We start from the raw sequence: 15397 nt of genomic DNA, 5'->3' as shown, positions 1-15397 counted from the left end.
CAACAGATAAGGAATATGTGTGAATGCAAGAGTGGGAGTGTTTATGTGGCGGCCTGTGTGTGTTTGTGCATGTGAAAGAGAAAATGACAGAATGGTAAAGAGCACATGCTCCAGCCAGGGGGATTTGCTGATGCCCATGAAGATCTGTTTACAGTGAGTGCCCCTGATGACCCCCCAGAGGATGCAGGACTCCCTGCCAACATGCACACAAACACACACCCACATGGACACACACATCATCCCGGTCACATGTCTCAGCAGACATAGATACAGGGTGTCTAAGGTCACCTGTTAGAAACATCCGGAAAGCTAGATTCCAGACAAAGCATGTATCCCTATCGTAGCACTAAAAACCCTCCCTGGAGGCAGGTGTTAGCAGATGTGCGATAGGAGAGAAGCAGTAAGAAATGTTCCACAAATCGAGCGCTGCACACACCGATTTGCAACTGAATTGCATTGTGAGGTTGTGTGTGAGGAGATAAAACAAGTACAACAAACTTGCACAGCAATGGAGGCCATCAAGGGGTGGGAGTGTGGGAGTTTAAAGACTCATTTCAAGGCCTGAAGGTAGAGACTGGAGAGGGGATGAGAGAGAGAGATTTGTTAGAGGAGAGACAGATGACAGCAACAACACTAGAGGGGTGGACGAGCAAGGACAAAGGATTTAAGGCCTAATGAGACACTGGCCTAATAAATACAATGTAAACACACTTTCATCAATGGCTGCAGCGTTAACAGAAAGGTTTTTGGGAAATAAATTTTATTGCACAGGGTGTGATGACAAGATTGATTAGGCAGGCTAAATATGAAGCTACAACCAGCAGCAAGTTAGCTTAGCTTCACAAACGACTGAAAACAGGGGGACACAGTCTGGCTCTATCCACCTCTGAGTCTCACTAATATAGTCTTGTTGCTGTGAGGTTGCCAGGCAACGTGCTTAGATTCCTGGAAGCCAAAAAAGTAGTCCCATCCATAACCCCCAGTAAAACTACATCTTGTTGTTTTTTCCCTTTTTGGTGTTTGTACAGATCACACCCACCAGACAGACAGGCTGGTTCTTTCCCCCTGCTCCCAGGCTTTACGCTAAGCTCAGCTAACTGGCTGCTGAAGCTTGATATTTAATACATAGCCATAAGAGTGGTCTCAATCTTCTAATCTAACTCTCAGCAAGAGAGCAAGTAGGTTTATTTCCCAGAAGTAAATCCTCACCTTCCTCTTCCCCCCTCTCTGCCTTGTGCAGATCTGCCCTACTGTGCTTTTCACATTTACACATGACAGCCAGGTTTTAAGCCTGCCTGTTACATTTCAGTGGTAGACCCCCCTCGGCACACGTGGACGTGCACACCCGCTGACTCAGCAACCTACTCGTCTGTCACAGTGATTAAGTGTGATCAATGCTGCGCGGCAACCACGGCGGTGCTAATGTACAATAAGCTGGAGCTGGCTGAGATGAATAAACTGGCTGAGATGAATAAACTGGCTGAGACAAAGAGAAAGTCACAGATTAACTTAACATAGGTTCTAAATTATAAGGCGTTGCTTTGATGCTATGGACATGGTCAAGGTCCAAGGTTTCTATGTGGTATATAGGCACACCAAAGTACACTCATGTACACTGTATGTAGGAATGTAGTAAATAGAGGTAAAGAGAAATCTGTGCCCTGATAACTGTGTATGGATGTATACTGTACTGTGTAAACATGTGAGTATATTGGAACAGAGAGTGTGACCACAGGGACAGAGATGGAGACAGAAAGAAAGAAAGAAAGAAAGAAAGAAAGAAAGAAAGAAAGACAGAAAGACAGAGAGAGAGAGAAAGTGGGACAGACAGCAGTGATACAACCTCTTAGCTCCCTCCTCTCCTCCCCTGCTCCATCCTCCCCTCATCCTTCTTCAGCGAAGGAGGTCACCTACACCTACAAGCACTCAATCAACCTGCCGCCAACCTTGCTCGTCCTGGATACAGCGACTGCTCCTTCTGTTTGTCTGCCTGCGACGCTGCCATCCTGCTGCCATCTCTCTGCAGCTGGTGCCAGGTTACACAGCCAAGAGCACAGAGGTGCTGTTCCACCAGATGCCCACTTTTCTATCCACGCTGTGCAAAAATGCAATGGCAGACAGCTCCGGTTTAAGTCAATGTATTGTGCTAAGAGGGGTCTTCGACAGGGATCACGACAAAACATGCCCAGGTTAATTAGTATGTAGGGGTGGAGACTTATTGCTGCAAAGTATTTTATTCATTTTGAAGGATTTTTTTGTGAAACACAGTGAATGACTGAGAGCCGGTTCTGATGAGACGTGTGACTGAATTAACATTCACGTTAAGCATCATCTGAGGACACGAGCCAGGAAATCCTGTCAATGACTCATCAAGTCACATCCAAGCAAACCAAACAACAACCTGCTGCGACCGAGCAGGGATTTACATTCCTGTAACACAATATGAATCGAGATTAGTGCTGCATTTAACAATTAATTTCACTACTGATTAGTCTGTCTGTTATTGTCCTGATTAATTGATTATTTGTTTGGAACATAAAACATCAGTCACAGGGCTGTAACTAATAATTTTTGCTATCGATTAATCTGGAGATTAATTATCAATCATTAGATGAATCATTTGCCTTTTAAAATGTCTACAAATTGTGAAAAATGCCCGTCATGATTTCCTAAATTCAAAGATATTCAATTTACTATGAAATAAAACAGAGAGAAGTAGAAACACTAAACTATTGAGAAGCTGAAATCAATGACTGTTTTACATTTTTATCAGAAAAAATGTCTCAAACAATGAATTGATGATCAAAACAGCTGATGATAAATTTCTCGTTGATCAACTAATTGAACTGTTTCAGCTTGAATCACAAAATCAGCCCCTCACAATATCATAAAAGACTAAAGACACCATCAAATATTCACATTTGAGAAGATGAAAACAAAGAATTTTGGGGTTAAAAAAAATAAACCCCTTAGAATGAAAGATTTAGCAGATTATCAGTAGTTGTGGTGATTTTGATCAGAGCTGAAACACATCAGTTTCCTCCTCTAAAAGGCAGCCTGAACGAAGTGGCTCCTAAGAAGAGAATCAAACTAGCATGCACGGTGCACCCACAGCCACTGATGTTAACCTACAGTATGTAGATGACATGACGGCTTCATTTTAGGAAGAAAGTGTCACCATCAAATCCTCAACACAGCAGACTGTAGGTTCCTGCAGGTCACTGCTGATGGTCTCGTGGTCAACTTTGGACCATGAGTCAGTGTTTGTTTCATCCTAGATGGAGACTTTCTGCTGACACTGGAAGCTTCATTGTGAGAAATATTGTAATATAACAAATTCAGACTAATATTACAAAGCAAGTACCTGATACAGTAATGAAGGAGGACACAGACGAACTCCACCACCAGCTACTGCAAAGGTGCAAATTAAGACACAAGGCCGCAGATATCTCTATCAGCTGTGACAGTCAGGTCACATTCCTTTGTTGTGTGCTGTCGGATGGGCCTTCCCCTTTGGAAAGTTAGTTGTGACTGTGGATACAGCTGCAAAGATGGCTCCACTGACCACAGCTACAAAAGGCATGGAAAGACAACACATGCGCCGAGACGAGACGAGACGAGAGAGGAAGGAGGGTGGGAGAGAAAGGGAGAGGCAGACAGAGACAGGAAAGTGAATGTAATTCATCTTTAAAAGGGCAGATTCCTCAGTGATGTATAGTGTACAGACTGTGTGTATGTGTGTGTTTGTGGATTGTAGAAATGGGTGTGGGAGGTGTAAGCTAGCTAGCTACAACTCCTCTTATCGCTCCACAGAGCAATGTGGAGAATGAGGATTCTGGGTTCTGCCCTGCTGATCAAAGATACACAGAGAGGCTGATACAACCCCCCCACCCCCCACCCCTTGCTCTCTTCCTTTCCCGCTCTGTCACACGAACACACACACACACACACACACACACACACACACACACACACACACACACACACACACACACACACACACACACGAACATGGAATTACAAGCTCAGCAAATAGCATGTAGGCTAACGCTATGAGCAATCACTGCACTGAATAAAAGGCAGAGAGAGTTCAACCAGATATGTGAGTCGGAGGATCGCCACCTTTATTGTAGTGAATCCATTGTACATATACTGAACAGTCTCACTGGACTGAAAAGGATTAGAGCTCAGCTAACAATTATTTTCCATTCATCAATAAAACTCTACATTTCTTTTTGAGTAATCAAGTATTTGCTTAGTTACATCTAAGTTACATCTTCATTTTTTTCTAAGTGAAAATTAAAGATATTTAATTCCCAATCATAAAACTGAGAAAAGCAGCAAAGAAATAACAGATTGAATGTTGTCGATCAATTCTCTGTTGATGAACAATCTGGTTATCGACAGACTCTCACAGGATTCATGACACGATTCATAACTCAAATGCAGGTTTATTTCATGCCCACTCATGACTAAATATGTGTTTTAAATGGGGTCAGAGCAGAGAGACACTCCAGACCCAGGTTGCCTGATGAGATTAACTACAGTCAACGTCATGTATTATACAAATGAGTTGTGCATTTGTACCTCTGACTACAGCACTTCACACTAGACAATCTCATCTGTAATTCAGATGCAGGTCTCATCACAGCGACTGTGCACGGAGACCCAGGAGTCTGACACTAGACGACTGCCTGTGTGGGTGTGCACGTGCACTAGAAGGTGTGAGAGACAGAGAGTGAGTGCATGTTTGTTTTTGTGCATGTTAAGTCCCTGCAGAGTAACAGTTCTACTCCTCAGACTAACAGTACAACTGTGTGTTAATTCAATGAAGAAGCAGCAGCGGAGCGTAAGCCTCTTAATAAGCAGTCTGCCTCGTCACTGTCTCCTCATCTCGTCTCGCTACTTCCTTCACTCACTCACTCTTTCCTACCTATCCATCGGCTTTACCCTCCCTCCATCGTCTGCCTGTGTTCTCCTTTAACGCACGTCTATTTCCATGTCTTCAATCCCTCCCTTCCTCTCCACACCTTCTCTTGCTGTATGTGCTCCCTCCCTATTCCTTTCCTCCTTCTTTTTCTCCATTTATCTCTCCTTTCATCTGTCTCAGCCTCCTCCTCCCGATTTCTCTCACCCTCCCTTGCCATCTCTGTTCTTGTACGTGAGTGGTGGATCTGCGGGGTGCTTGTTATCTAGCACCCATCAAGCCATCCCTCGGCTGGGGAGCCAGACAGGCAACCCGGTAGACAGACAGACGGACAAAAGATGACCAGAGAGGAGAGAAGAGTGACAGTCTGCCAGCTCCTGCTGCAGGACTGACAGGCAGGGGGAGGCAGGAGAAAAAAAATGCAGCTGGACGGTGGACGTCCAGGGAGGCAGCCAGGCAAGCAGTCTGACAAGAAGATAGAGAGGCTGTCATTGAGAGACTACCAAACAGGTAGGAGGACAGATACAGGCAGGCAAGTAGGAGGCAGACAGGTAGGCAGAGCAGCCAGACATGCAGGTCGTCACAGGCCGGTGCGTAGCAGCCAGCCCAGCTACGAGCCCAGCATCCCAACAGGCCAGAGGGTCAGTAGTTGGATGGCTGATAAACACTGCCTCTGTCTGGGCCTGGCACAGTACTGCAGGCAGTAGATAAAGCCTGCATGGCGACAAATAACCCTTTAATTACTGGGTGTTTGGTCCAAGACTGAAAAGAAGAAGTTGTCTCTTCTGAAAACCTGAAGTAAAGCTATGGGTAAGGATGTTGGAAAAATTTAAAGAGCATAGTAAACATTAAGATCAATTTGGGCTTGGATGTCAGCTCAAAATAGGATTAACACCGCGTTAGCTCTCCAACAGCTTGATAGATCTGAAACAACAATTACAACTGCAACAATGACGATAACTGAATTGTTGATTCAAGGATTTTTTTTAAGCAAAAATGCCAGATTTTCCATGGTTCCAGCTTCTTAAATCTGGACATTTAATGGTTTTCTACAACAGCAGAATGAAAACCTTTGGGTTTTATATTGTTGGTTGGACAAAATGAGCTCTACAAATATGTCAACTTGGGTAAAAGGGAATTTTTAAGGGTATTTTCCACCATGTATTAACATTTTATTGGCCATATGATTAAGGGGATAACAAGCACATTAAATCAGATCAAAAATAATAGCTGGTTGTAACCTACTTGATAGATGCAATGTAAATTCTTGAAGAATAGATTGACTGGACTATGGACTGACCACAGTCCAAAGCTGAGACCTTAAAGAAGAATATTATGTTACAGAGGAGGCCATGACAAGAACATGAAGAAGTCTAAACCAGAGCAAGCCCACTTTGTTTGTAAAGGATAGAAATCATCTACACAAATTGTTAAATATTATACTCTTCAACATAAAATGTACCAATAACCCAGAAAGATTATCCTGACAATGTCATGCTGTGTTAATGTAATGTTCAACATTCAAGAATTTCTTCAATTTCATTTCCCAGTTGTGACAACTTTCTAGTACAAGCTGGGCTGTCACTGAGCATAGCTGAAATATGTTGCTATAATTCAAATCAGGAGGGATTTCTGTTCAAACATATGTGTTTCCTCAACTGTACCCTAATAAAATCCATCATGTTACAACTAGAATGTCCTTGAATAGCATTACAGTGAGACACAGGAAGTAGATTTTACCAGACCCAGGCTTGTAGCACTGGTGCAATGCTCTAGTTTCACCATATGGTGAAGATTTCACTCCAGGCATACGCCTCCTGATTCCAATCACTCTGACTCAGCAAAATATGTTGTCCTTCCTCTGTTCACCAGATGTGGCAATGGTTTCTTTCAGAACAACCTACCTACAAACACTAATATGCTACAACTCAATTACAGCACCCCAAATTTTTAAAATATAAACACCACTAAACTTGCTTAGTGTTACAGCCCAGGGTGGATTTAGTATGGGACAAGCTAACCTAGATGGCAGGACTGTTGGAGCATTGCAGCACCTTTTTCTTTCATCACAAAGTTAAGAAACAGTGTGCTTGGTCATGAGGCTATTGTAACCTTTGCAGTCGCCAGCTGCCAGCTATTTCCACAGGCAATGTGCTTTTTTTTCTCAATGGTCTGTCACCCAGATCTCTGCACTCTGGCTGTCTTCCTACTGGGTCAAGTCACAATGACAGGAAACCATGAACCTTCTTCTTTGGGAGCGATATAATTTTCCTTACAGAGAAATCAACATGCTCACATCCTCACAGCCTAAAACAACCTATTAAAAACTATTCACCATTTCCAGAAAGTTTAGAGAATTTTAAATGCCAAAGGGTCATTAAATTTAATGCTGCCAAAAGTCCGTGAAAAAAATCCCAAATTAAATAACACTGGCATGGATCTAGCTTGACTGAGGCAAATTTTCCAAAGGCCTTGTAGTTTCCATCTTTTACCAATTTTCACTAGTGGACTGCAGATAATTGTTCTAATTTACCGGAATCCCTACTCCCAGAAACAGCCAATTTATTTATGTTTTTGTACTGGTTAGCTCTGGCTGAGGTTAGTCAACCACAGGCATCTTCCTGTACTTGCCAACATGCCGTTACAAGATCAATCTAGAGAAGAAGGCACAGAAAATGACCGGACACGCGGAGGAGAGATGAAAAAGCCATGAGTGGAGGTGAGTCACAGAGGAGAAATAGAGAGCGAGCTGCCTGTCTGAACTGGGTGTACGATTTATCATGTGCTGCGGGAGGTCATTTACAGGAGGAGGAAGTGGGATAGGATCACATTCATACAGCACATAGTACATGCTGTTTATATGAAAGGATGTCAGGGAACAGAAGATTTTCCAAAAAAATTCCCCCACTGCTGAGCTACTACTGATGACCTCTGACGGTGAATGCAGTATTTTCTTACATTTTGGTCCAGTATCTTACCTTGGGCTGTATTACTTTGGCTAGAATTACAATAAAACCTTTGAGTAATGATTAGGATGAGGTTTTCATTATAGATTTGTTCTTATTATTATAGATTTCTTGAGTCTATTCTGCATTTTCTTTTATATCAAATTTCTTGTCTTCAAAATAACTATGAATTTCCTGCAGGGCTTATTTGATCTGAAATGAAATCTGGGATCTGCCTCAAAGAGACTATTAGATCATTTATATGTTAAACCTACTGTGAAATCAGTTAATTGTTTTATGAATCTCACAACAGACCAACATTGTGAACATTTTAAAGATCTCAAATCTTTGTTAAAACCAGCATTACAGTCAGTCACAGGAAGCCACACATTCTATTAAAAATGTTCTATATTATACATAAATATATATATTATACCACAACTGGGCACTGTAGTCGTAAGCAGATGTTATTCAAACATGAGTAAATAGTGCATTGTTGGGGACTATTTTAAGCTGCGGATTAATACACATTTGGTGCTGTAGTGAGTATTTACAGGATGGAATATGTGAGACTGACTCAAAATAAACTACAACGCCCATGTTTATGAAAGGTAATGTAACAGACAGTACTTGATTTTTTTGGGATCAAAGCATTGTCGGTTTTGGTCTTTACATGAGATTTGCTTTAATTAAGAAAAACATACAGCAGAATGTCACCGTTAACACTCGTATATACAACTAGACGGAACATCTGGCTGCAGCTTCTACATGGTAAACAGGAAGAATTATCAATATAGGACGGAACAGTCAATGATTATCGTGACAAATGTCTATCCACTACCGCAATGTGTATGCTTTGGTTTGCTGCAGGAGGTTGAGCTAACCACAATCCTCCTTCCTGCCTCCTCCTGAGTCTCTTCTTGTGCCAGTCTAACAAACCATTATGTTGCCAGATCAATAAAGACGCTGAATGCTAAATGACTGGTCGCACTGGAACCAGATGAAATAACTGGTGGTGATTCACATTTGAGAAATGTTGCACTACAGGCCTGGAGCTGATTTCCCAAAGTCATCTCAGCATGAGAAACTTTTTATTACGATCAAAGTCTATCTGGCAATAAATCGGCTGGTATAACATGGGTGGGTTAGTGTACTACCAATATAAACATGCAAATGTCATTTCCTTTCTCACTGAAACGTGAACTTCATCCATACCATAGCTGCAGTGTAGGAGGACAAGCAGGACCGGTCGGGTCAGACCTCCACTATATCTGCCTATTTGTCCAAACACAGGATGTGGTGAAAACAATCCACTGGGACATATAGGGCCATTAATCACTCACGAAGATTACAACATGTATGAGACATGCCATTTCCTAACAATGCAACACTGATACCACCCCCACAAAACAGTAATGCAAGACATTGCAGCTACTGCAGCATTAAGGGGAAATCCCTTGAATGCTAAAGCAAATGGATTTTTTTTTTTATGATTCTTAGTGCTGGTTTAGTTAAGTTTTTGTGTGCAGCAGCCTCTCACAAAGCTAAAAGTGAGAGTGCACCAGTATGTGAGCCGCTCCAGTGACAATGAATAACAGATGGGCTTTGTGAACACACTGATGGTGTTTAAGAGGACTTTAAACATTAGGAAACAGGCACATTTTTGTAAATAACAATTACTTCTAAACAAAATAGGTCTTGAAAATAGTGACAGGGAGGGCAACACTTCCTGTCAAAGAAGCAGCCACAAGGTTTAATCTCATGATGACTTGACAAATTTGATTCTGGGTTTTCTGGTTTCTGGACATGGCGGAGAGTTATTCGTGCTCACAAATATTTATTAAACTGTCTAAGATCAAACAAATAACATATGGGAATGCTGCTTTGGAGGGGATTTTCACTTTAGGGCAAGCCAAGTTTGCAAAGAATGATCATCGGTGGAGTAAATTAACAATGACACTCGGGATGGGTCAGCCTCCTGGAAACTCTTCAAACAGATAAAGACAAACGCAGCAGAGAAAAAACAACCATCCATCCATTTTCAGGTGAAGCATTCACCTTCACCTTTAGATTCACATCTTCTTAAGTTGAGTTCTACCCTGCATGTTTTCTGACTGTGGGGTGGGGTGGGGTGGCGGTGGAGGGGGCACAGGGGGCATGCTAACTCCACCTTCCTGCTGGGACATGAATATGCTAACCACTGGGACACTGTTCCACTCTGAGAGAATCATCCCTATGGTATTTTGGAGAACGAAGTGCCATGTTTCTCCTATTTTTGACACTCTATTCTAAACTCCTGTGAACCCTTCAATGGGACTTGCGTATAAAATGTTCAGTAACTGTTCAACCCCTGTTTTAAATGTCTGGAAACACCAGAAAAGTGCAACATATCATCATCTTTCCCTATTATCACCACTCCTGCAGTCACATTTACCCTTTACATCAACAATGAAATTCTCTCAGAGGGCGGGGGAACATCAAAAACCATTTCATCTCTTTCAAAGTGAGGGATCTGATGTTGCATACTAGTGTGTGAAAGACAAAACCCCAAAGCTCTACTTAAAATGCAACTACAAAGTCCCATCAGAGTGTATGGCTGTGGATTTCATTGGAGATTACAACCTCAATCTATTATTGACATGGTGTCTGTGGACGTGAATGATTTAGTATCACTAGATGACATTAATCTGTTGATAACAGTTGCCTGCAACTCCATTCTTTTGTTGCCTTCTGAATGAAACTCCAGAGTGTAAAATGAGGATTGTGCAGTATGCAAGTAAGCACTTGTGTCTCCCAAGTCCTTGGGAATGAACTCACTGAACTCCCAAAGGTGTGTGGAATAACTCAGAGGAAACCGAACCTTACACCATCTCCCCCATCTAGTGGCCAAAAACTGTCATCGCCTCTCAGATTCTCAGCTCCTCAGCTCCTCAGTCGGTGAGGTTTAAACCAAGAAATATGAGCAAATTCATGGGTTCGTGTGGTTAAATGAAAAACAGATTTGGGCTTTCTCGCTCTGCTACAGGGGAGAAGCTCATTTTGACTGGAGCAGTGACTAGCGAAGATGAACATGCAAAAGGTTTGAGCACAAACTGGAGGAAAATTTGATTTATTGTGGTTATGAAAATGAAGATCTGAACAGGCAGGTTACAATTTGTTGTTGTTGCATAATCAAACCGTAATTTCTTGGTAAGGTCTGCTGCCCCAAATTAAAATATTTTCCTTGTGTAATTGTTGTGAACATGTGCAAATTATAAAGAATACAATTGATTGTATCATCGCTCAAAAGAGCAACTTAATATGACAGCAATGTTCCAATTTCAGGTATTTTAAAACACAAAAAACTTAAGATAAAAACTATTATTTTAGTTCTTGAAAGACTTGAAGATGTGAAATCCAACAGTAAATGCATGGCCATCTTCAGTAACAACTCACTGAAGTGTGGTACTTAACTAAAATCATTCCTTAAGATCACAAAAGCCTATCAAATGAATATCCTGCAATATAAAACAAATATAAAATCTGAATATAAAATATAAAATAATACCTATGATAAAAAAACAACCTCATTTCAACCTCGACTCCATCCTACAATCTTTAACCTATGATAACTCGCATAAATGCTAACCCTGAGTAAGTTTTAAAAGGAAGATGCTGACTAAACAAATATTCTAAGATTATTAGGGATCCTCACATAGGTCACATGACCAGAAAATCTGCACAGTGCCATTAATGGCGAACTAAAGGGCCATCGGTTAATTTGGTAGGTGAACAATGATTTCAACCATTCCTCTAACACAACAGCATATGTCTGGCTTACTCATCAGCATCTGCGAACTGGTCTGGTTCAGTGGGAACGTCGTAGCAGGACCATCGGACAGGACGTGGGTGGCGTGTGGCTGGGCTGTAATTGGCTGTCACCAGCTGGCCGACTCTGTCCGAAAGTGTCAAATCCCGCAAAGCAAAGTGGAGCACATCTTCTGGGCCTGGAGCAGGCACAAAATACAGGTAAAACATCTGTACCTGGCCCCACCTGAATCCTAAAAATAAAACTTAAAACTCAAAAAAAGGTAAATATATATTCCATATTTCAGGCATTTTGTAACATCAGTATAGAGCATCAATACAGTACAGAGGAGAGATGTTGGTACTGTGTTCTTTAAACATTTTTTCTTTACCATAGGGTCTGACTCCAAAGCACAGCGTTTCCCAGTCAGTGAGTGAGACCTCTTGAATCTCATTCTCCCAGTCTTCCTCCTCTTGTGGTGGCATCCATGTGTTCTCTGGACAGACGACTTCAGTGTCTCTATAAAAGTTTACAGATCAACTTAAACATGACAAAGTGAGGCAAATTTCTTCTTGCAGAGGTTTTATTATGGGGAAAGTTATCCAGATCTATTTGTTTTCTAACCATAAGCCTCAGTCCAAGGAGATCTTATATCTTATTTGCTTAGGCGGTCCAATAACTGACATGTATAAACAACAATTTGTGGTTTTTCAGGAGGTTATGTGCAGAACTATTTCTTGGCCTAGCTGTTTCCCCTGTTTCCAGTCTTTATGCTGCTCTAAACTAAGCGGTGGCTGCTGCTGATTGTAGCACCATTCATCTCATCATCCTCTCAGCAGAAAAAGTCAATAAGAGCATTTCTCAGAATGTCACAATTTTCCTGCACTAATTTAACTAGCACAACTCTTGCATGCAGCTGTATATTCAACTTTGTAACAGCTCACATATACAGGAGAGACGGGACTGAAAGGGGTGAATAATAATAATGACTGAATGAATGAATGAGCATCTTGGACTGAATGATTTATACTAAGCAGTTGTCAGGTAGGAGGCTCACCTCTTCTTACGCCTGAATTTCTTCCCTCTTCTCTGGTTCTTTGCTGCCGCTGTCAGGGTGGACTCTGGTGCCATTTGGTCAGATTTATTGGGCAAAGCAACAGTGTCTAGACTGGTGGCCCCGCTGATACCACGTGAAATGTCTCTGCTGCTGACCTCACCAGCTGCTGAGGGATAAGTCACAGCTGAAATCGTATTTCCTTGTTTCCTGAGTGTCCTTGGGGGCGCAGTTTTTGTACTCTTGCCTTTGTACCTGTGGTTAATATAACCATTAACCATGCATTGTGGTTTGGTACCATTTGGTATGCCAGCTGGTGTTTTCTCACTGATGCTAGTGGCAGTAGCTGGGCAGCCATTATGAGCAGCAGCTCCATTAACCAAACCTGTGCCTGGGACCTGACCGTTGACCAGACCATTTGCTTTACAGGTGCTGCAGCGTGTTCCTCTTCTTCTGCCCTCGAAGTTCATACCATTCTGAGGCATCGCGTCACCTGTGCAGATAGAAGGTTTGATACAAGTGAGCAGAATGAAAGATAATTTAAATAATCAAAAATATAGCTAATCAACCTATTTTCAACATTGATATATTATCAATAACTGTAGATATTCATGAAAATATTATAATTGGCAACTACTGGATGTATAAAACAAATAAATAAATCCAGTACATCAAAATAACATATTTTAAAATCTGGTGGAAAATGTAGTATAAGTAAAATGCAGTTCATATGTCTTTGAATGAATAAATAATTATAATATTCTTTAACATATACTTTAATTAATCCCAGTAAGTACGTGCCAAAGTTATTGTCAATAGAGTAGAGAAGTGGGATGAGTCATGTTGGGCACTGAGTCTTTTTGTCTATTAATGTGAATTGTTGTTGAATGTTAGATGACTCCCAAAATGAGCAAACACACTAGAACATATGTGACTTCCTTATTAAAAGAAGGAGACAACTGTGACTCCAAAGGAACATTTCAGTTGAAAAAATACTGTCATCATTCTTTAGATTCTGTTGTGTGTGCGACAAACGGTGAAAAAAAGAGTATGATTCATAGAGACCTGTAAATACGTTCAGCTGTTTAAATCTATCTGGATTCTGATTAATTAACCAACTATGGTGCCATCTGATGCAGTGACTAAGGCTTGTGGGTAGTGTAGTATTAGAGCCAGTTGTCACATCACACTGACAAACATGATTTATCAGAAACAAAGCTGAAATAATTAAAACTTCAGCTGATGTTCAGAAAGTGTTGACAGACATCAGGGAACCACACTTTCACAAAGCATCATGTTCCTTCATTACAATGAAAGTGAACAGTGTTTTAATCGCACACACCCTCCCATCACAGCACTTTTAATTTAATCCTCAGATGAATGATTCCATAAATGCACTTTATACTCATGTTAGAGTAATAGAGTAATATTTGGGGTCCTTCTTTCAAAAAAGTGGAACTTTATTGATCCTCTTTTGTAAGATTTCTGTCTTCAGCAGGAAAAAATAAACTTCAGGCTGAGGGCCAGCGGCTCTTGATTATTGGCATGAACAGAAAATCAGGGTTTCACCAGCTTCATCCTGCAGGAGCTTCAGGTCCCGTTTCCTCCGCCGGTTTCTTGGCGGACCGTGTGGTGAACCGTCCACCTTGTTCTGAAGCGGTGGGCTGCTATCGACAGATTCCCCCTCTCTCCTTCTTTCCGGCCAAGAAATGTGTAATTATTTTAGAAAATATAAAATGAAACTAAGGGGGAAAAGCAGCTGAAGTCGCAGTTGTGCATTCAAGCGAGGTCGACTAACTCCGGCCCCCCTGCGCCAGGTCGCTGCTAACCTAGCCGCCGGCTAACACCTCAGCTAGCTAGCGGTGTGATCGACAGCTAACGTCCTGCTGGTGTCCCACCTACAGCGGGGAAACAAACCAGGACAAACCGCTGAACAAATTCAATCCCAGAGCTTAACACTACATCCTACACACCTTCAGGTAGAGACAGCGACCTCTCACCTGTCCCGGAGCCCGGGGCCCGGAGCTCAGCGACCCACGGACACTGTGGACAGCCGAGGGTGGCGCCGCAGCACGAAGCCAACATGTTTGTCCACTTGTTTCTTGGGTTTTCCAGCTTTTATATCCAGTTCAAAACGGATTGTCCCAGATTAAAACCTTATTATGGTGCATTCCGATTATCAAACACCAACTCAGAGGGTGTAGTTTGTCCCTTCGCGGTAATGACAGATTGGGGGAAGTAAATGAAAGATGGCGGATAAGAGAAACCCTGTGCTGGGACTAATTGATTTCCATTACCACAGATGGATGACATACAAACGACTGTGGACTTGTCTCTCAACTTTAGTCTTTACCCTGTAATGTGTTTTTTTTTTTTTACATCGAAGTATTTCAATTTAATTAAATCTATGGATTTAATTGATTGATTGATTTTGCTGTCTGTAATGCAGCTTTTGAAAAGTGCTCCATAAATAAAGATTATTGATATTATTATTATTATTATTATTATTATTGTCTTGTCCATATATGTTTGTGGCAAACCTTCATACTTCCCCATTCGGCGGTTTTGGGGGTGACTATTTCCTGTTTCAATGTGACGTCACAAGTTACTTAGTTTGGTCGGCCTGAACAGATGCTTGACTTAAACCACATCCAACAGCTTTTGACTGAATTGGAACAAACCTT

At 41.7% G+C, this 15397-nt stretch overlaps 1 protein-coding gene across 4 annotated transcripts; it reads right to left on the bottom strand.

Moving 5' to 3' along the window:
• Nucleotides 1-10965: 10965 nt before the first annotated feature.
• Nucleotides 10966-15209, bottom strand: LOC139635808 (uncharacterized). Of its 4 annotated transcripts, none has more exons than XM_071503295.1 (4): nt 14687-15209; nt 12717-13206; nt 12051-12178; nt 10966-11912 (listed from the first exon to the last, which is right to left on the bottom strand). In XM_071503295.1, exons 1-4 carry the CDS (start codon nt 14796-14798, stop codon nt 11689-11691), a joined length of 954 nt encoding a protein of 317 aa, XP_071359396.1. In that variant the 5' UTR covers nt 14799-15209; the 3' UTR covers nt 10966-11688. The 4 variants fall into 4 exon arrangements, with proteins under 4 accessions (XP_071359396.1, XP_071359397.1, XP_071359399.1 ...); XM_071503296.1 differs by having other exon boundaries at nt 14714-15209; XM_071503298.1 differs by having other exon boundaries at nt 10966-11858; nt 14687-15206.
• Between the last annotated feature and the right edge of the window lie 188 nt (nt 15210-15397).

This window comes from Trachinotus anak, unplaced genomic scaffold (genome assembly GCF_046630095.1).
Source record: "Trachinotus anak isolate AG129_WGS33_773 ecotype Australia unplaced genomic scaffold, CSIRO_AGI_Tana_v1 ptg000019l, whole genome shotgun sequence".
Lineage (NCBI taxonomy): Eukaryota > Metazoa > Chordata > Actinopteri > Carangiformes > Carangidae > Trachinotus > Trachinotus anak.
The sequence above is the reverse complement of the archived record's forward strand: the minus strand, read 5'-3'. Positions and strand labels throughout refer to the sequence as shown.

Bases quoted from the DNA above. Each gene is read 5' to 3' on its own strand.
- LOC139635808 (XM_071503295.1), bottom strand. From the start codon at position 14,798: ATGTTGGCTTCGTGCTGCGGCGCCACCCTCGGCTGTCCACAGTGTCCG. The intron at 12,179-12,716 runs GTGAGCCTCCTA...AAACTTTTATAG, and splicing joins AAATTCAGGCGTAAGAAGAG to AGACACTGAAGTCGTCTGTC. The intron at 11,913-12,050 runs GTAAAGAAAAAA...TTTTATTTTTAG, and splicing joins CTTTGGAGTCAGACCCTATG to GATTCAGGTGGGGCCAGGTA.